Genomic DNA, 21,893 nt, shown 5'->3' with positions numbered 1-21,893 from the left:
CTGTTGCTTGTTAATTAACATACACACCAGGCAGATTAGCACATTGACTTTTGATAGCTATGAAGTGAGAGACCTTGATGGAGGGGGTGTGAAGAATGAGCCTCATATATTAAACATGGCTGTTTTTACAGGTAAGAGCCCATTGACGTACACAGGAAACAAAAAATATCTGACCTTGTGATCAGCTTCAGTCAGTGTCAATTAAATGTCTGAGACTACACACAAAATCTGAAATTCATAAATTATTCAAAAGTATGGGGTTTGATGTTTAATGTTTTTGAAAGAAGCCTCTTATGCTAACCAAGGCTGCATTTATTTAATCAAAAAATACAGTAAAACACATTCATTTTAGTCAAATATCCATTTTAGATGTTATGTTATGCTGTTATGTAGATGTTATGCTGATAATACAATTTATAATGATTTTTTTTGTTTTTTGATAGTGTTCATTAACTTTTGGAGCCAATGGGGTCAGCTGCCATTCTAAACAGCAGCCACAGACAGGGTTAAATGTGAGGAGTTTAAGTCAGGAACAGTACACTCTTCTAACACAAGCTATACACTCAGATTGTCTTTCACCCATTTGACCAATTAAGGCTAGTTTACCCATCTAGTGTGAATTTGTCCCTCTAAATTACAGTTATTTTAGTTTTCAATAATTTGTGATGATTGCCAAATACTTTTAAATGGCACTGAGAGTCAGATATCCATATACTCAGACGTTAAGTCATGTCACTTGACTCTAAGACTGAGACGTCTCTCTGAATACGGGCCCATCAGCGAACAGCGAGAGGAGGGTTTGTGAGGTAACGATTTTTTCGCCTCGGCCTACATAGACAGTAGTGTTACGTCAGTGTGTCCTCTCTATTGACATTCTCTTTATGTTCTGTGTAGTGGGGTGTGGGACGTTTAGTTTGTATGCAGTGTGTCTGGCAGCGGCTCTTTTTAGAATGAGAACACACGCACACTATGAATGCTGACGTCAAACAGTGGCCGTTAGAAATGGATATCACCAACATGGATATCTCAGTAATACAAACGTGCTGATTAAAGCAATTTCCCCAAAGGAGTTCCATGAGACAAAGAGGCAGTGAGAGGCGAAATGAACTCCCTTAGCTTGTTTGTTCCTAATCCTAGCCTGTAGTTTGTGTAGAACCATCAGTGTTTGGGCTTGGCAGGACTCATTACAGTGACATTAAGCTCAGCGGCTGCAGATCACTTATGGGTAACTAACGCAATTATAGTGAGACATGTTTTGCCAGAAATTGTCTCAGCACTCAAAATGAGCCTTGCTGTGAGCATATCTATGTGTGTTTGATGAATAAGTGCATTTACATGCACTTTAAAAGTCCAATTCCAGTCAGACTAAAACAATAATCTGTCTATTTAAAACAAAGTAAATCGGTTGATTAAGCTTGGTTAAGATAAATGTTCTGATGAAACCTACAATACCATTTGAATTTTGGGGTTGGTAGGATGTTTTCATCTTTTTGAAATTCATCTTTTTATTCATTTAAATCAATTTGACTCATTTGTAATGTTACTAAAGATTTCTATTTCAAATAAATTCTGTTCTTTTGAGTGTTCTATTCAACAAAGAATCCTTTAAAAAAGTAAGCTGCACAACTGTTTTTAACATTGATAATAATAAGAAATGTTTTTTGAGGACCAAATCAGCATAGAATGATTTCTGAAGGATCATGTGACACTGAAGACTAGAGTAATGGTTGCTAAAATTCAGCTTTGCCATCACCGGAATAAATGACAATTATTTTATTAATATTTCTCACTTCAGGCGTTTTCATACCGACCCCAAACTTGTTTGAATTGAATCGCAAAGCAGACATCATATCTAGATAAAGCTAAAGAAAGGATAAAGCTCCGTGTGCTTTTTCAATGTCAACAAGATAAGGATAATAACTAACCAGCAAGAGTCTCTAAATATGCCGAAGCTTGAGAAAGGAAATCACATGTTACAGCGCTGTCTTTATTTGAACCAAAACACTAATTTTGCCTGAGACTTTCTCTCATGACAATGTGTGGTCGCTTAAAACTCGCTCTTTATTTAAACTGTGCTCTTCAACAGGTTCCAGACCACTGAAATGGAAATCCAGAGATCAAAATGGAGGTGACAAGATGGGTGTGGCTAAGGAAACCCAATTTATTTACATTTAGATAACCCATCCCCCATGGGCAGAGATTGGGAGTTAGATTTCCTACTGGTAGATTAGCAGAGGACAGTAGAGCCTCAGGAATATTTCATTTCATCACGTTCCATTTTAGCCTTAGCCAGTTGGCCAGCTGAGCTCTGAATGAGAAGCACATGTGAGCGCGAATTAAACTCAAGACCTGGTATTAGTCCAACATTCTGCTGAAAGGGCATTGAAATATAAACTCTAAGTAAACTCAGCCAAGACCCCTTGAACTTCTGTCATGCTGTAATGGCAGGGGAGGAGTATTTGTTTAACATTTGTGCATCTTTGTAAAGGTGATCGTATATTTTTTGAATCGCTCATACTGTTACGCTCAATCAGTCCTATTGTGTTGGTCTTTATGTGGGACTTTCGTATCTCTTGTATTCCTCTGTTACCGTTTAGCCGTTGTTGGTTTTTTTTGCTAGATGACAGCATGCCTAGAATGCTGAGCAGCCTGTTCTCTGCCAGACTGGTGTTAATGTCAGGTTGAGATGAGCTTGACCAGAGAAAATAAAAGCCGGTTGGGTTTCACACAAATAATGTCACAATTCTGGATTACACTGGTATTTAAATTCTGTCCAATACAGATAACATACAATTATTTTTATTAGGGCTGGGAAAAAATTAATCGTGATTAATCGCATCCAAAATAAAAGTTTTGTTTACATAATATATGTGTGTGTAGTGTGTAGAATTATTTTGTATATATAAATACACACATATGCATGTATATATTTAAGAAATATTTGCATGTATATACTGTATATATATTTATACATCATTTATATTATATATAAATATACATATTTTTTATATTAATAACACATTTTTCTTAAATATATACATGCATGTGTGTGTATTGATATATACAAAATAATTATACACACTACACACACATATTTTATGTAAACAAAACTTTTATTTTGGATGCGATTAATCACGATTAATTTTTTCCCAGCCCTAATTTTTATATTATGGCTCACTCTTTGAAAAAAATGTGCAAAAGTTATAACTTATTTACACCTAAAAGGTTTATAGTAGAACATATTACGTGTACATAGATGCAACATAATACTATTCTAATGAACTAATATGCACATTTTAGTATACTTATATAGTACTTTGTCTACATAAATAAAAAATAAAACACTAAAAACTCAAATTAATCATTCTGGCTTCGTGTTACAAGTGAAGTTAGTCATCGCAGCGTTATAATGTAGAGATAATGTTGAGATTTGCTAAAGATGACATTTAACAGTGTTATTAAATTATTAAAGTTTAGAGTCGGCATGAAACGGTTGCTGCGATGGTCTTTTCTTTCCTATTGTGACGTATATCCGAGTTAAAAGGCTTCTCGAACAAGAAAAAAATTAAAGGCGGGACTTGATTTTGTCCATCGGGAATTGGATCATTGTGGTTTGCTGTTGCTGTCATATGAGTGACAGGTTGATCCCTTCCTCATGCCAGTAAACACGTCATCAGAGAAGGCAATAGATGTCGCATACATGAATTTAAAAAATAAAGATGTGCACGGATAAATTGTTTATAATAAATACTGCAATATTCCATAAAAACGAGAATTGTTTTGATTGCATACCGACTTTGAGCGCAAAGATAATCTAAATGTAAAAATAGTCCAAACAATTATATGTCCAAGTCCAGTATGGTACCAATATATCGATCATTTTAATGCTAGCCAAAAAATTTCCAATCACGTATAAGTTAAAAGAAGTGACTCTGACATAGAACTATTTAGGAAGCTGATGTTGCAGTAATCTGAGTGACATGAACAAGCACATGCGAGTAATCTGATGCCCTGGATAGAATGTGATGTTATGTGATCTCGCAGCAGCGTTGGGCATGAGTGACCATCACAACACATGCATCATCACCTGTTCTTTTATCCAAAGGAAACACTGTTTCAAAGCATGTGCTCCATTGCTCTAACAAACTAAGCCATCACAGAGCTGTTGTCACGTTATGAGTTTTGTTTCCATACAGGAAATTGCACGGCACCTTCGGCCCGCCGCTTTACGAGCGCTCTACGGCAAAAACAAAGTGCAGAATGGCCTTCACTGCACAGACCTACCAGAGGATGGGATTCTGGAGGTGAGCTCATGCAAATCCCATTCAAACTCAATGTTATGCAAGAGACACACAGTCACGTTTTGTCTTCGGCCTCGTTTTACTCGCTTTGAGGATGTTTGTTTGCCTTCAAAAATATTTCTGGATCCCACAAATGCTAATGAAGCCCAGAACAAAATGGCATCCAGGTCTCATGACTGTCCGCAGTGGGCAGAGGCAGACCTACAGCCCAGCATGTCTCACAGGAAGGGATGCAGGCGGATAGAGTCGGTTTGGTAGAAGGGGGAAAAAAAGGCTTTGTTATGCCAGGGAGTGGGTTTGGCCCGGTGGACGTCATTGTTGTGCACAACTCCTGATCTGTCCAGCCTCCCAGCACAAATGGCCCCTTGTTAATCATTTGCCTGCTGACCGACTCAGCCATGACATTCCAAGAGCTCAGGCCTCACAGAGGCCCAGCACAGACGCCGGCTGCCGTAACAGGCACAATTCAAGGGAAAGTCAATTGTTTGAAAGTAAAACAAGCTGGCGAGCTGATGCCGAGGCCTGATGAAGTGCTAAAAGTGCATCATAGATTAATGCAGGTTTATCTATTATGATGGGCTTTGTAATTTATTAGATGTGTGCACATTCATGTACTTATCCACTATTCTATGCCTGTTGAATGTTGGACACTTTAAGCACTCAACTGTCGCAGCTTTTTATTACGTAGCAGTGGGGCTTTCAGACTCCTATGTTGGATGACAAAATAACCTTATAAAATTCATACACTAGATCAGGGTTGGGCAACGTCGGTCCACTGTCCTGCAGAGTTTAGCTCCAACCCTAATCAAACACACCTGAACCAGATAATCAATGTCTTGATTACAGGACATTAGAAAGCTACAGCCAGGTGAGTTTTTTATTAGGGTTGGAGCTAAACTCTGCAGGACAGAAATAGCCCGTCCCTGCACTAGACAGTACACTGTACTTACAAATAATGCTTCTTTATTGGCATCTATGGAACCTTTCCATTCTACAAAAGCTTCTTTAGAGGGCAAAAAAGGTTCTTTAGATGCTTTAAATGTCCTTCACACTAAGAAAAAAAAGGCACTTTTAAGAACAATTCACTGAAAGGTTATATGGCATTTCTGTGAAAACCTTTATTTTTAAGAGTGTAGGCTACATAGTGTGATATTTGGGATAACTATTGTCTTTTGGAGAAAGATTGGACTGAATTGTGGGAATTTGTGTTTTGCAGGTCCAGTATTTCTTTAAGATTTTAGATGGGTGAAGCAACTTTGAGAGATGTCCGTCCGGCTGTTATTTAAATAAAGACCACTTTAACAACGCCTCAGTTGTCTGTCCATTTATTTCTTCTTAGGTCTTACCCAGATTTAAATAACATTACAAGAGCAAATGCAACTCTTGACAAGTGTTCTGATGTCCAACAATGACTTTTAAGAACTTTAAACACAAACAAAATATCCTATTACATGGGGTACTGCTTTGCATCTGACAGGTGTCGAACCTTTGACCAGTGACTTTGGTATTTGGATTCATACATTACACACTCTCCTGCTGAAAAAAAATTGTACAACTGCATAAATATAAAATTCTTCCACCATGAAAATGGCAAAAACATTCATTAGAAAGTAACAACACAGCATGTGATGTCTCCAGAACAAAAAAAGAAAAGCACTGAGTTGCCATGGTGACCACTGGCCACTTCAGTCCTCCACTCTAGACACACAGTTCTACACTTAATAGTAAAGAAAAATAAAAGCCTTACACAGAATTTTCATTAGCCCCAATTTCCCAAATTGCAAGAAGATCAAATAAAAAGTCCAAAGGTGATGTAAAAACATTCCCCACAATCAATGAAAAACATAAGATGCAAAGAAAAAGGAAAAAAAGGTTTGAACGGAGTGCAGTCACTTACACGCGCGCACACACACACACACACAGACCTGGGGAGTTCAGAGCGTACCATGCCAGTATTTTCAGTTTTCATTTAAGTAGACGAATACGCACATTCACACTCAACCTCTCTCTCATACACATACACACTCACACACACCTTGGACCGCTAAGTCTTTCTCACATAAGACAACAGAAATTACAACATGGCTTGGAAAGGACCATTGTATGCGACTACTGCACTGCACACTCCATAAAATATAAAGAGACCACACTAGGCAGAAATACTCAGGGGACAGAAACACTGCTCGCTACATCAGTAGTGGAATTATAATTTACAGTAATAAATGAACGTCCCATGGCTCACGGAATATTCTCATTTACAGTAGAATAAATACTTTGCTATTGCTACTCTTCCTGTAATTTACAATCTAACCCTAGACATGCAGAGAAAGCTAGTGTAAAGCGTACAGATTAAGTGTAGGTCCCGTATGTTGTGAAAGTTTGTTCAAGACTAGTTGTTGTTGTTGTTGTTGCTTTTTCCAATTAAAATTGTACTCGTCTTTGTTTATTCATCTAAATTACTGTGTTTTGAAATGGGCAGAATAAAAGTGCTATTTTCATAGCTAAGGTCATGACTTGATGGTGATTTTGATGTCAAAACGTCCCTGAGAACGGTCCTTCTCGTTGTAATCGATGTTCTGTCCGTATACTTTACACTCTATGCGCATGTCCATATCCTTCGTGATGTTGTGGAACTTGATGGCCACCAGAGGCTGGAGGTACTGGGGCTGTAGCAGCTTGCCGTAGTAAGGATAATACTGGAGGGGGAAACCAGTACCCAGCCCGAAGTAATCGATCGGTCCGAGCTTATCTGCTTCCTCTTCTCTCTGTTGACAAGCATTACTTGTGTTAGATCATTCACTGGAGCACATTGAGTTTAACATCACTGTGTATATTCACACCAAGGACCATAACTATAGTAGCGTTCACACCAACGGATTATTATTATAAGCGTGCAGTTATGTCGTCTGCTGCTTTAAATGTGCGAGCCATTTAGACTGGATTCTGATTGGCTGAAAAAATCATTTTAAAAGTGATTCCAACAATGCTGTTCTTCTAAGTCATTATCGTTATAGTTTTAGTGTGGACTTCCCTTTTCTCACAGAATTGATGTGATTATCTAAACTTTACAGTTCTCATTATAGTTGCCTTGGTGTCATGGGCTTTAAAGGGATAGTTTCCCCAAAAATGAAAATTCTGTCGTCATTTATTCACCCTCCAAACCTGAATTTCTTTCTTCTACTGAACACAAAATAAAATAAATATTTTGAGTAATATGGGTAACCAAACATTTGTTGGGCCCCATTGACTTCCATAGTATGGGGGGAAATACTATGGAAGTCAACTGTTTGGTTACCGACATTCTTCAAAATATCTTCTTTTTTGTTCATACAGGTTTGGAACAACTTGAAGGTGAGTAAATGATGACAGAATTTCATTTATATGGTGAACTATCCCTTTAACGCTTGACTGGCAAAAGAGTAGGGATGCACTGATAATGAAATTCTGGCACATAATTGTAATCATTTTGCTAAAGACGATTTTATAAATGAATGCACAATAATAAAAAGAAAATCTCTAAAATCCGACATTAACCAATATATTGTGCATCTCTACACGAGAATGCTATTTTACCAAGATGTGCTGGAAGTATTTCGTACCTTGCTTGAGCAGTGGATTGGGATCAGATTGCTCTGAAAGTTAGGGCGGACTGCCTCAGGGATACTGTCATTGGAAGCTGGAGTCTGAGGAAAGAGAGATTGGCAGTATGATACAATCCCAATATTAAGGTAAATGTTGCCTCAGGCTAAAAAAAAGCAATTTATCTATATATATATATGGCAATAATATTGACAAGATAATCTTTGTTACGGCCTCAGCCTTATGGGTGTTGCCTGTGTATTTTTGTGTGTATGTTTGTCTCGTCTTCTAATTGGTGATTCTTTTATTAATGACAAAATAAAATGCTTTTTTCCTACATCCTACATTATCTTGGATAACTCACCCGTGGCTTGAAGAACACAATTCTATTGAGTTTAACGATGAGGCAGGGCTTGCCTTCACTGAAGCCATATGATTTGTCATTTTCGCCTGAGCAATCCTTCAGCAGTTCTCTACTGAAGCGGCAGGCCTTCCTTATGCCGTCACTGCTCTCCAGTTCTCCACGATCCTTATAGGTTTGGGGTGTGACTGAACATGAAACGCATTAAGGCTTATTAGTGAATAATACAACTGTGTTTGCTTGGCATTACTACAACAGTGCACAGGCATGCAGGACAGCAACATGGGTCAAATAGGTCCAAATGGGTCCTGAACTGTTGACTTCAGGAGAGTCTTGCTGGAGAGTGATGTAGGAGGTCACTTCCTGGACTGAACCCTTTTTAGCTGACCTACTTAAAGGGTTAGTTCACCCAGAATACTTTTTGTGCGCAAAAAACAAACAAAAAGAACGACTTTATTCAACTACTCTGTAAGGCCGTGATATTTCACGTAGTGAAACTACGCAAAGCTTCTAGGTTGTACGCCACGCATCACACACATGACCAGTGTCGGCCAATAGTGAGCCTACGCGTGACGTGCAACCTAGAAGCTTTGCGTAGTTTCACTACGTGAAATATCGCGGCCTTACAGAGTAGTTGAATAAAATCGTTCTTTTTGTTTGTTTTTTGCGCACAAAAAGTATTCTCGTTGCTTGATAAACTTAAAATTGAGCCACTGTAGTCACTCGGACTATTTTAACGATGTCTTTCATAACTTTTGGGCCGGCCAGTTTCGATCCCTTAAGAAGCCTATGGAGGAGTGATCCAGCTCCCAGATTTCATCAAAAATATCTTAATTTGTGTTCCGAAGATGAACGAAAGTCTTACGGGGTTGGAACAACATGAGGGTGAGTAATTACTGACAGAATTTTCATTTTTGGGTGAACTAACCCTTTAATTACTCACTCTCAGATCAATCCAAACCCTGTAAGGACCTTCATCTTCGCCACACAAATGAAGTTATTTTCAATGAAATCCCAGAAAGGTAGTAAAGACATTGTTAAAGTAGTCCATGTGACTACAGTGGTTCAACCTTAAGTTTATGAAGCGACAATAATACTTTTTGTGCACAAAAAACAACAACAAAGATAACGACTTTTTTCAACAATTTCTTCTCTTCGTGTCAGTCTCTGACTCGGTTCACGTGAGCACCACGACACATGCGTGCGATGCTGACGCAGGAGCCGGCCAATACCGAGCCGGCGTTCTGACGAAGAACCCGGAAGCGCTGCAGTGTGTTTACTAAGTGAACAAAGTCAGCGACTGACACAGAAGAGAAGAAATTGTTGAACAAAGTTGTTATTTTGGGTAGGGTTTGGACACAAAAAGTATTCTGGTGGGCCGTCGCTTCATAACAATAAGGTTGAACCACTGTAGTCACATGGACTATTTTAACAGTCTTTACTGCCTTTCTGGGCCTTGAAAGTGGTGATAACATAGCAGTCTTTGGGGGGGGTCAGAAAGCTCTCAGATTTCATCAAAAGTACCTTAGATGAACAAAGATTTTACGGGTTTGGAATGACATGAGGGTGAGTAATGAATGACATAAATTTCATTTTTGGATGAACTAACCCTTTAATAATAGAACTAAAAGCTTGGGTTTATTGAGATATATAAAAATGATCGTACCTCCACAGTCTTCAAATTTGGTGACATCCTTCTGGTGTTCATTATCGTAGGTTTTCAGAAATTTTTCGATATTATTCACATATGCAGAGTAACTACTTTCGTCCGACATAGAAAAGCTGAGCTCTGCTTTTTCCGGGCGTGGGGAGTGTGATAAGCCTGTAAATAAAACGGAGAGGTTAAATGTGGCCCAAGCAACTGGTGTTGTGAACATTTAGAAGAGTGATTTTCCCTCAAGCTATGAGAGCAGTGAATGCCAGGTCCATTCATTGTCATGGAAGTTTGCTATTCAGATTCCCAGCTTGGCAGTAATTTTCCACCACGAACGTAAGGCCACAATGGGGCGTGGCGTGAGCGGAGCAAGCAGAGGAGAACAAGCAAACGGAAACCTTATATTTTCTGTAATGCCAATTTTTGTTTCAACAGCCTGGTAATGAATGACCCTTCCATGCATGTGCTGCATCTGGTGTAAAAGAGGAGCTTCTGCCTTATTGCACATGAGAGAGTTACATAGACATTGTTTAATTCACTTTTAAGACTTTAGTTAGAGCTTGCGAAAGTCTCACAACCTTCCCCCTCCTCCTCTCCACAACTTCACGTGCTCCTGTCACACAATGGAAACTTTTAGCCCCTAAGAGGGAGGCGGGACTTGAACGCAGGCATCATGTCATTTCTATGTCCGGCCTTCTTTGCAGCAAATAGCTGCACACCATGGTGATCTCCACTTCATTCCTACTCACGGTGTTTCTTTTTAGACTTTGCCGTTCAAGTGCCGCCTCTCTTAAAGGGGAAAAGGCTCTTCCTGGCAGAGGCATTTATGTTCAGAGCCTTCACGAATACAGCTAAATATAATGCCAAGGCGGGAGTGTGCCCTGTGCAAACATTCGCTGGCATGGCTGGTGTGGCGAATGGCTGGCAGCGGAGCAACGGCCAACCTAACACAATGCTCTCCACTGTTTCTTTTCCCCATTTTTAGCCTAAGTTCAATATCAAGACAATCTTTTTTGTGCCTGTTGTAAACTAATTCAAAGGTATGTTTACAGGTATGCTCACAAATGCTGATAACGTCAACCTCGACTGAAAAACTACAAGACATACCAGTTCAAAGACATGCGAAGTGTCTGGATGAGGAACAACAATGCGGTTAGAACCCAAACGGGAAGCCTCGTCAGTCTGGCCGGGAGTGTGAAGGTCAAAATGGCTTTCTGTGTGTGTCTCTCCTTCTACTCCCTCACACTCCTACCACCTCCACTCATTCTCTCCGAGGTCAGGCAGACCTTTAGAGGCGCCGAAATGTCAGGGTTTACAGAAGCAAAATTAACTTCCAGCGTTATGGAACAGTTTGAATGTGTGTAAATGAGAATGCCATTGATATGGAAAAATGAAAAGAACAATCTGATTTTGGGACAAAGAATAACAGGAATGTCCCTGTTGCCTCAATTACTTTTAAAAGCATGCGACTGCAAGGCCTCTTAAAAATCTTGTCAACCAGGTGACAAACAAACGCTTCTGGTTTTTCACTTTAAAATACAATGATTTGCAACAAAACTGAAAATGTTGAACAAGACATAAAAACATCTTTCAAAAGTTAGTCAAAATCATCCACTACACAACAACATTCTCCCAACACTGTCGCATATGGTACTTATCAAATCATGCCAGTCAAAACAACTATTAGCGTTAAAGTACATATAGTTCATTCTGTATCTCTTCAGTTTGGTTATTCACTCTCAGAGCTTTTACGTACAAATAGTACCCAACCTCTGAACACTTTTGGGCATGTCATATCTTCAACATCAACCAATCTGGTTTGTTACCTGGGGGTGCAACCCTGTCCTGGTATGTGGGCTTGTAGTTGCTGAGAGTCAGAAGCATGGCCTGGATGGTGCCAATGAAAATTCCAGCCAAGCAGCCATAGAAGATAACGTAGAAGCTGAAGATTTTGACTGCAAAGAAAAATATATAGCATGAAATCAGTGGGATGTTTTAGAGCACATTTAAAATTGCATTCAGTTTCCACAAACACAAAACCAAATGTAAACACGGTCTCAAATGTTTAAAATGTATCCACATTCAGTCCACATTGTTTTGAAAAGCATTTAACTTAATGGGCATAAAATGAGCATTCAAAGTTGAAATGACAAAAAATTCACCTCATGTAGTATTTTCTTTACATGTTATAGTTTTTTTCAGTGAATGAATCATCAATGCACACATTGCATTTTTAAAAATTTGTTTTGACCATGTACTTTTAAATCAAAATGCCATAACTCAATCTTCCGGTGAAATGTTGGACCCCTTTCGCACAAATCCACTGCAAGCTCACATTCAGATCTGCCTCCATCTAATTAGCAACTACAATAATCCATTTCACTCTGATGTACATTCGGAAGATAAGATCTGTCGCTACTTCCATTTCATCGTGGCTTTAAAGCGACAAAGCACCAAAGATTAAACTATGGAAGCTTGGTTACTTGCAAATTTTTATCTAACAATTCTGACCTTCTGATGGACACAATCCCAAATTCCAAATTGAATTTTCTTTCACAGCTTATTGAGCTTGCATGGTCAAATACACACACAATTATATCAAAATACACATCTTGCGGAATATTCACGTAAACACAGTCTGTTGTGTCCTACGTAAACATAAACAGCTAGGAGAAAATTGGATGTGTAACAGTATATTAGATCCGTGGATTCATTCTTAAAGGGACAGCAGCCTCATAAACTGTTGCCGTCTGTTTCTGTTTGTTTATTTAATTTTTTATTTTTATTGTAGCCCTATTTGTCCTATTTTTGGTAATTTGCTTCATTGTTCCTATTTTTAATAACAAAAATAAAATAAAACGTCCTGCCTTGCTTTATTACAGAGACTGCTAAGTCATGTGTGTAATGATTGCAGTCAGCTTAAATGGCAATTGTTTTATAATATTGGGTTGACTAAAATGGGAAGGAAAACAGGTTCACATTTAATTTAGTGGGAAACTAGAATCAAATCTATGCATATATCAAATCAAAATTTTATTCAAAATCGGAAAAATCGTTTTTCAATTGAATCGTGACCTCAAGAATCGATTTGAATCGAATCATAAGGTACCAAAAGATTCCCCTACGAGTTAATATCTCCAATTCCGACTTCATAGAATCTTTATAATTTTCCTACTCGCAATTGCGAGTTTATATCTCACAATTGTGAGAAAAAGTCAGAATTGTGACATTTTTGTGACTCAAAATTGCAAGAAAAAGAGTCACAATTACCCTTTTTTTTTATTCTGTAACAGAAACAGGCTTCTATACAGTATCTAAACTACTAAGAATAAAGAGAAACAAAACCCGAGATAAGTGACTCGAGAAAGAGTGTTCTTTTTTAGAACATTTATCTGATATGCACTGATTGAGTCTTTAATTCAGTTTTAGGCTACTGATCATAAAAAATTATATATTTCCAATAATATACAAAATACCAACACAAACATCCCAAAAATGTGGGTCTTAGTCCATTCTAATTTTCCAAACTGAGGTAGCCAGCTGCCTTCTGAGCCCAGCCAAAAAGTTGCTAGTAATCATGAAACAACCCAAACTTTCCTGTCTGAAGTAACTGCGACAACAGAAATCCCAGTGTCTGTGTGACGCAACAACAGAACGTGACCTGCAGAATAGCATTCCTGTCTGTCAGTTACTGTGCCAGTCTGTGGGCTTCATTGAAAGCGACCCCCAACAACCACTTCAAACCAGTTGCCACCAAACACAAGGGTCGGTTTGTCTGTGTGTGTGTGTGGATGATGGGGTTATACTTCCTTTCCTTCAGCCCTGGCACTAAAACCTTTGCCGCCTCTAAAATCTACAGGAAACACATTCAAGTTTGAATACAGTCCCACAAACAATAGTTGTATGTGTCATACTCTCAGTGTGGGCAGAGATAGAAGCTTGTCCCTGAGGGTATAAATAATAGGATGTCTGTTTTTAAACTACTATGATGTTTAAAGCCTTATTAAACCCACTTTCACAAAGAGTAAGAGTAATCACATACAAACAGTGAACGCAACGCCTCTATTGGCTGTTAACTATGTCATTCAGTCTCTCACACTTCTCATTGGTTTCCCTAAGGCTTCACTAAAACCAATAATCATGTAACAATACATTTTATTCTCATGTAGTCTCCAGTTACAGTATTTTGCGGGCAGCCGCCGGAGTGAAAAAAATGTACAACTTTCCATAAACAATTATCGCCGACGGCAATAGAGAATAAAAGGTGTTAAATCCATAGAATAAAGTCAAAAACTCCTCTTTAAATGAATAACGTTAATACGGGCTCTAATGAAATCATATGAGTAATACTTCCTCTACCGCTAGCATCTCCTTGCTCTCTTAACCCGTTGTTTGTTTGTATCGGATTTGCCAAATTCATCTAACCAAACTATTAACACGTTAATTTAAAGTCAACGATTTTAAGAAAACTTTACGAAACGTGTCGCAGACATTTCTATTCATTTTTAAATGAAACTTAAAGCACAGCGAGAGAGCCTAGCTGGCTAAGCTACATGTGACGGACTCCCACATGTGTCAGACTCAACTCAAACCTGTTTCATGATCTTTCCCACCCGTTTCATTGGTTACCTATGTGTTTTAAACAACTTATTGAGTCTTATTAAATATTAAAAGCATTTTATTATAACGCGTGGTTAGTGGATAATGTAACTTTTTAATAACAGCCATTTGCAAGTGCAGCAAATGTAACTTACACACAAGTCAATCTATCAGGAGGGCAGAGATAAACACAAATGTTAACTGATAAAAATAAAAAATAACTATCAGCTACAGTCTCCAGCTTTAAATGCCTGTATTAAAATAGCAAACTCAGCTGATATATATTTACAACGAAGGCAGGAAGAGGAATCAGTACTAAATAAGCTATTATTATTATTACAATATTACTAACTGTAGGCCATAATCTAAACAAACCAAATTACTTGGGAGTCACCTTGACGAAAGAAAATAGTCACCAGCACAAACACTCTCTTGTCATTTTGTCTATGACTGAAATTTGCTAATTTTTTACTCTTCACTGTGGAAATGTTGTTTCCATCCATGCCACAATAATTTATACTCGATTTGTTGGTTTGAACTCGATTTTCTTAGTAGTTGATATAAGTAAAATGAACTGATCACTGCAGGTTGTACGTTAGCTTTGAAACCATTTTGATGCTTACAAAGCTACGATCAAAATGACATTTTCTGTTTTATTGGTTGGAAAATTGCAAATTGTCCTTGCTGGCCATTTTAGATATAGATGACTGACATATTTCCTACACAGTAATAACATCCATATAACGACCTTCAAAATAACCTTGTTTCTTTTCAAACACCCCCAGCATGGACCTAAACGTTAACATTTAAGTAAACAGTTGAATAAATATAAAAAATATTTAGTGTAAAGCACTGTTTTCATATTTTTTCCATTCATCCGTCGATGCCATTTCACCGCCGTGTTGCTCATCGCGCGTAGATTCACTGATCAGTCCTTCTATTAACGTTAGCTACATGACTAATAACGCGATTCTTTCGGCACACTCTATGCACTAGAACACAGCTTATCTATTAGCTTCGTTTATACGAATAACGTTACCTCAAATATGATAATCTAGTTATAACAGCAAGGCGCCATCTCGAGGCGTTTTTTCCCCTTTGAAAACGAAAGTCACGACGCAGTCAGTCAGATCAAACAGGTGCTGAACTTTTCCAAAGTCTGGAAACACGCTGTAGCTGTTTCTCCTGTCTTTAACGTTGGTACATATCAATAGTAACATCTAATAAAGGAGAAAAACTAGTTGAATCCAAGAGAAGAGGCGCTGATGAAACAATCTTGAGAACACTTACACCAACTGCCGCCTGTGCGTCCTAAAAATTCCTTCTTGTCAGAATTCCAGATAAAGCTCTTCCATCCACCGTCACCTTCTTTTTTTGCAGACATTTTCGGTATTTAGTTCCCTTTTTGGTGGTGTTTGAGCGGGCCTTGTGGACTTTACAGCGATGTTGTCCCCTTCCTTAATGTTGTAAAAAAGGACAAAGTCGTACCCGGTACCTTTGGTTGTACCCACTCAATATATAGTCGAGGCGAGACTCCGCCCATCGGCTCTTTTAATAAGTTACCTTCAAAAGAGGGAGGGCAGATTTCGACCAATCACAAGCCGCCTTGCTTTTGCGTAATAACTTGTAAACGGGGGTGGAATTCATGCTCGCTTGAGCAGTTCAGTGCTGATTCTTTCAAACTCTAAACTGTGTGCTTTACTCAAAATCAAAGATTATCTCTTTTCCTGATCCCATGAATTAATGTCATACGTAAATCCACCGGTATATTTAGATTTTTTGAACGACAAAAAAGTACCAAAGTGCTTTTTTGAACATGTAGGCCTATCATAGTACTACTGTCAGGGTTGTATGGGCATGTATAATGGTGGTACCATGTTATTCTTGGAGAGTAGGCTACCATATATTATAAATACCTTATTTCATGTCAGAATACCATGGTACTGACATCTGATACCATCAATGTACCATGGTAGGCCTACTGCCTATTTTTTGAATGTGGATAGACTGTTGCTGCAGATCAACTGATCAGAAAACAATTCAAGTGATTGAATAAAATGTCTAATATTTTTTTAATCATATAATTTACTCAAGTGGCATTTATGAAAGTACAGATGGCGCTATGATACAAAGCACACTTTCTTCTCTTTGTAGGTCTTCATTACGGAGATAAAATGTGTGTGTGTTGTTAAGGGGAGGAAACATTTTTCCAGTGACCTGTTTTGGAATACTCAAGTTCAAGTATGTGATCTGCGCTCCATTCAAGGTCATTTGTGGGAGGCAGCAGATGCAGAGGCATACCTACACCAGGCATACACATGCACTGAGCCATAGAGTTTCAGTCTCTCTTCAATAGGGTATTACTTTTTCTTTTTCTTTTTTTCATTTCATTCAATGAATTGTTCTTTCTCATAGACAGGCTCTAACAAGTGTAACAAGTGCAGGTATTAGTTCCTGCACACTGGGATTACTGGTTCTTTCTTTGAGTTTGGGGGGTCTGTTTGACCCCAAAGCCCCATACAGTACATTACAGTTACATTTAATTAATCAGTTAAATGTAAATGTGAATGTGTTTGGCACTTGAGTGATACAAGAATGTGATGTTAGAACACCGTATGCTTAAACTGCTGTATCTCTTAATAAATCATCAGTAAATAGGTGCATGGATTGTTGTTGGGTGTGGAGCTTCAAACATGTACACACAGGTGCTTCCATAGGCCAATTATGACCTGTAATCCATGTAATTCCTCTCACTGCAATACGTCTGTGTCTTTTGAAGCCCAAGGTACTTTCATTGAGAAAAGAATGAATGCATCAATGAATCGCTATTAAAGTGGTAAATGTTGTGAATGATCTAAAAGGATTGATAGATTCATATAAAATCAGAAACATTTTTATTAAAAATGTTAGGTACAATGTACTTATTGTATTCATGTTGCATTGCAAAACTATTTTGCTACTATTGAGGTGGGATATGAGTAAGGTTAGGGACTGGTTTGGTGGTGTGTGTAGGTTTAAATGTTTAAGGTGTAAGGGAAGGGTCAATAGTGTAATTATAGATGTAATTACATGCAGGATTCTTTAAAAATATAAGTACAATTTAAAAACATGTAAATAATAAAATGCATTGTATCATATTATTAATTCAGATGTTACTAGTTAAAGACGCTTAATATAAAGTGGGGCCTAAAATCCTTATTCTTATACAAACATATATTTGTATTTTTAAAGGGATAGTTCAAAAAAAAAAAAAATCAGTCAACATACATTTTATGCATTTTTTTTCTTCTGCGGAACAAAAAAGAAGATATTTGAAGAATGTTACGACTTTTTTTCTGTACAATGAAAGTCAGTTGGGTCCAAAATAACACTGGACGCCATTCTGCAAAAAAAAAAAAAAAAAACATATTTCTTGCAATGGTTTGGAATGACATGAGTAAACTATATGCAAAGGTTAATGTGAGAAGATCATTGACATAAACATCAACACATTTCTAAAGTCCTGCTGAGAAGGCAAGGGCTACTATTTACATAGATCAGGCTATTGGTCCTCTGGAAGGTTCTGCATTCCAGTATAGGTTTGCTGATTGAATGTGGCAAGTGCATGAACTGCCAGATCCCAGTTCATCAACAATGCCATACCTGTGCAACGGCACGGAAAGATGGCATCTTCTTGAACACACTCGTCTGTTCCCCCTCCCTTTGACACTAAGTAAACTCGGCCATTACTTTCAGCTTCAAAACAACTCTTTAGCTGACAAGCTGAAGTGTAGATAGTGTGTTGAGCCCTTTGATGCCTGAACTATTCTTAGTGGTGGCTTTTTTCGGTGCCCTTTCCCTCCCAGCCAGTGCATCGTCGAGTATCAGTAGTGTTTTCTTGATCTGTGTGGAACACAGTTGTGATCCAATTAAATAAATACTTTCAAAGACTGCCTGGAGACGTTTTAGAAAGCATGAAGTTTGTGGCCTCTTTTGTGTTTATCTTAATGACACTGGCTCACATTGCCAGTAGAGAGTATGGATGGTGATAAGGGGTTTTCCCCCTGGCCTCTAATGTGCCATGGGATGGATATCTCTCAACCTCAGCTGACAGCGGTGTGCGCTGCAGTGACAGCAGTGTCAAAATTCAGTGTATGTATAAGAGCTACACTAAATGACAAAAGAGAGGGTGACAGAACATTGTGATGTTTCTAAATGAAATGATAGAGGTATTCATTTGTGCTTATAGTGCATACTATCTCAACAACACTCAAAAACTTCTGAATTTAGCATACTTTTTACATGTACTTTGAAAGATTTCTTTGTGTAAAACATTGCATCATGATTTTGGTGGAGCTGTACTTCTCATGCCACCTCTGTGTCATATTTACATAGAGCCTTTGCTCTGGAATGCAACCTCTGGCTGGAAGGTGGAACATTTTAATGACTAAGAATAATAAAATGACCACATTTATCCTCTCAGTGTAAACAGAGTTACACATATGTAGTGTTTAGGCCACTTCTTGCTTCACGGATGAGTAGCGTTCATCCAAGTGAGCTGAAAAATATTTGTGTCCAGGGTAAAACAGTGAGGGAATTTTCTCAACACATGATAAGCAACAGAGCATGGTTAAAAGCTAACTTAAAAAAAAAAAATATATATATATATATATATATATATATATATATATATATATATATATATATATATATATATATATATATATATATATATATATATATATATATATATATATATATATCCTAAATTATTTATTCATAATTATTTATAATGATATATTAAATAATGTTTTTACATTTAAATTTAAAAATGACCTTATTTTTGTAAAGCGATTTTATTGTAAACTATACAGTTCTCAGTGATTTTCTTAATGTCAGGAGGATTATATATGAAGATCTTGGCAGTGATTCAGCTAACTATTTTATCATTTATTTTAATATGGTTTAAAATGTAACTTGTAAAATGTAAAATGTAACTGTGATCGCAAAGCTAATTTTTTTGGACCCCTCAGAAATCATTCTGGTGTTCAAGAAACATTTGTTAATAAGTTTAAAACAGTTGTGCTGCGTAATATTTTTTTTTAGGTAAACTAGTATGCATTTTTTCCCCTCAGTATTCTTTGATGAATAGAAAGTTTTCCAGTTATTAGAAAGTTATTTATTGCTGTGTATGAGTACAGCCCTGCAGTCATGGCCTTTATAATGAGAAACAACAGGTGTGGGGAGAGAAGAAGAAAAGAAGATGAAAGCATTTTCATTAGTGATCTCAGATATTTGGACCCCACTTTAGACTACGTAAAATACACTACAGTCAAAAGTTTTGGATCGGTAAGATTTTTTATGTTTTTAAATACATAAAATTTATTTTCTCTTCTCCTCTAGGCTGCATTTATTGCATTAAAAATACCACACAAAAAACAGTAATATTGTGAAATAGTACTACAATTTAAAACAGCTGTTTTCTATGTGAATAAATAGTCAAGTGTAATTTATTGTGATCAAAGCTGAATTACTGCAGTCTTCAGTGTCACATGATTCTTCAGAAGGATGATTTGATACTCAAGAAACATTTTTCATTATTATCAATGTTGAAAACAGGTATTTACATTTTTATTTCAGGATTATTTGATGAACAGAAAGTTCAAAAGAACAGCATTTATCTGAAATAGAAAGCTTTTGTAACATTAAACACTACCGTTCAAAAGTTTCTGGTCAGTAAGATTTTTTTTTTGGATCAATACATTTATTCATCAAGGATGAATTAAATTGATCAAAAGTTACAGTAAAGACATTTATAATGTTACAAAAGATTCTATTTCAAATAAAAGCTGTTCTTTTGGACTTTCTATTCATCAAAGAATCCTGGAAAAAAATTGTACTCAGCTGTTTTCAACATTGATAATAATAATGAATGTTTTTTGAGCATCAAATCCGCATATTAGAATGATTTCTGAAGGATCATGCTGAAGACTGGAGTAAAATATTTAACAATATTGCTGTTTTTTTGGTTTGTTTTTTAATCAAATATGCAGCCTTGGTGAGCAGAAGAAATTTCTTTTAAAAACATTAAAAATCTTAACGATCCAAAACTTTTGAACGGCAGTGTATATCAGTATTCTCACTGCTATAACAACACAACTAGATGTTGTGCAAGCTGAGCATAGCATGAAGCTGTTAGATGCTACTAAGATGTAGTTTCCATCACGTAGGTTTATTCTTCTCTCTCGCCTCATGTTTCTGTCAGGTCTTACTGGAGCCAGCAGGTCAGCGGGGTGCCTGAACTCCTCTCCCCACACACAATTAGAGGAGCTATCTAGGAAGCGATGAAGAGACAGCCAACACAGTGTGGGACACAGCCCGAGGGAAGTGTGGGCCAGACTGACAGCAAAATCAATAACCCTCCTGCTCCAAAAAAATGGCACGCTATTTACTGTATGCGCTGATTTACCATCACTTATATTTAAATATTGTGTGCATTTATGCGAGTTTGCAGTTGATGCTGATGTGATTAACCCTCTGCTATGTGAATATATTGTGCCAAGCATAGGCTATACTGTTACCAGTTTAATAATCTGTTTTAGAAGATATCCATTCAGAGCATAATGAAATGAGTGCAATGGAAAATATACATGCACTCCTTGTCTCTCATAGATCATCCACCATCTGGTGAACTATGTGTCAGCGAAGAGAGTAATTCATACAACGCTAACTTAATCAAGAGTGCATCAACCTTTCGTATTAGTTAACAGAACACAGACATCACTGGAGCTTAAACAAAAAATCATCTGCTATGGCAGATAGGCTCACTTGACTTTACAGGCTCGTAAACTGCTCCACAGTGACATGTGAGAGAAACAAAAGTCAATATTGTGCTTTCAAAAGAGAAAGTACTACAATTGGCCTTGACATGAAAATAACCCACACCCCTCTGCGGTGAAAGCCACTGATAGGTGGAGAACACTTAGGCTCCGCCCTTGAGTGGTAGCTGTTTTAATGAAGCCCTCTATTCACCAAGCCATGTGAGAACCCTAGTGGTTATGTGCTCACTAAAGGTCAGTGAGACAGAGGATGTCACAAGGTCATAGTAATCAATGGAGAAGAGTGGATTAAAGTGTATTTGAAAGACAACCATTAAATATTTTGGCACAGTACAAACATTTATAAATATATACTTTATACTATTGATATACTTTATACTAACAATCATAAGTTTGGGGTCGGTAAGATTTTGGAGAAAAAAAATACAGTAAAATTGTGAAATATTATTGCAATTGAAATTAACTGTTTTCCATTTTAAATTTAAAATAAAATGTATTACTGTGATGGCAAAGTCATTACTCCAGTCTCCAGTGTCACATGATCTTTCAGAAATCATTCTAATATGCTGATTTGGAGCTTA

At 37.4% G+C, this 21,893-nt stretch overlaps 2 protein-coding genes across 3 annotated transcripts in view; one reads left to right on the top strand and one right to left on the bottom strand.

The window, feature by feature from the left end:
* Nucleotides 1–20,922, top strand: part of nme7 (NME/NM23 family member 7) — a 52,708-nt gene extending 31,786 nt beyond the window's left edge. The window contains exons 11-12 of one of the 2 annotated variants that reach the window (XM_056246370.1): nt 4,197–4,304; nt 5,518–5,954. In XM_056246370.1, the coding sequence (XP_056102345.1) occupies nt 4,197–4,304; nt 5,518–5,550 (141 nt within the window). In that variant the 3' untranslated portion in view covers nt 5,551–5,954. Of the gene's footprint in view, nt 1–4,196; nt 4,305–5,517; nt 5,955–20,738 lie in introns of those variants that run through there. The other variant, XM_056246371.1, reaches the window with a different exon arrangement.
* On the bottom strand, nt 5,611–16,000 carry atp1b1a (ATPase Na+/K+ transporting subunit beta 1a). The gene is made up of 6 exons (XM_056246372.1): nt 15,785–16,000; nt 11,722–11,850; nt 9,908–10,063; nt 8,245–8,429; nt 7,901–7,984; nt 5,611–7,066 (listed from the first exon to the last, which is right to left on the bottom strand). The coding sequence occupies exons 1-6, from the start codon at nt 15,876–15,878 to the stop codon at nt 6,809–6,811; spliced, it is 906 nt and encodes a 301-aa protein (XP_056102347.1). The 5' UTR covers nt 15,879–16,000; the 3' UTR covers nt 5,611–6,808.
* Nucleotides 20,923–21,893: the final 971 nt, after the last annotated feature.

This window comes from Rhinichthys klamathensis, unplaced genomic scaffold (genome assembly GCF_029890125.1).
Source record: "Rhinichthys klamathensis goyatoka isolate OS25496 unplaced genomic scaffold, OSU_Roscu_1.1 h1tg000036l_1, whole genome shotgun sequence".
NCBI lineage: Eukaryota > Metazoa > Chordata > Actinopteri > Cypriniformes > Leuciscidae > Rhinichthys > Rhinichthys klamathensis.
The sequence above is the reverse complement of the archived record's forward strand: the minus strand, read 5'-3'. Positions and strand labels throughout refer to the sequence as shown.

Excerpts from the sequence above, each read along its gene's own strand:
- atp1b1a (XM_056246372.1), bottom strand. The coding sequence starts at position 15,878 with ATGTCTGCAAAAAAAGAAGGTGACGGTGGATGGAAGAGCTTTATCTGG. Across the intron at positions 8,430-9,907 it reads CAAATTTGAAGACTGTGGAG|TCACACCCCAAACCTATAAG; the intron begins GTACGATCATTT and ends TTTCATGTTCAG. Across the intron at positions 7,067-7,900 it reads CAATCCACTGCTCAAGCAAG|AGAGAAGAGGAAGCAGATAA; the intron begins GTACGAAATACT and ends GCTTGTCAACAG.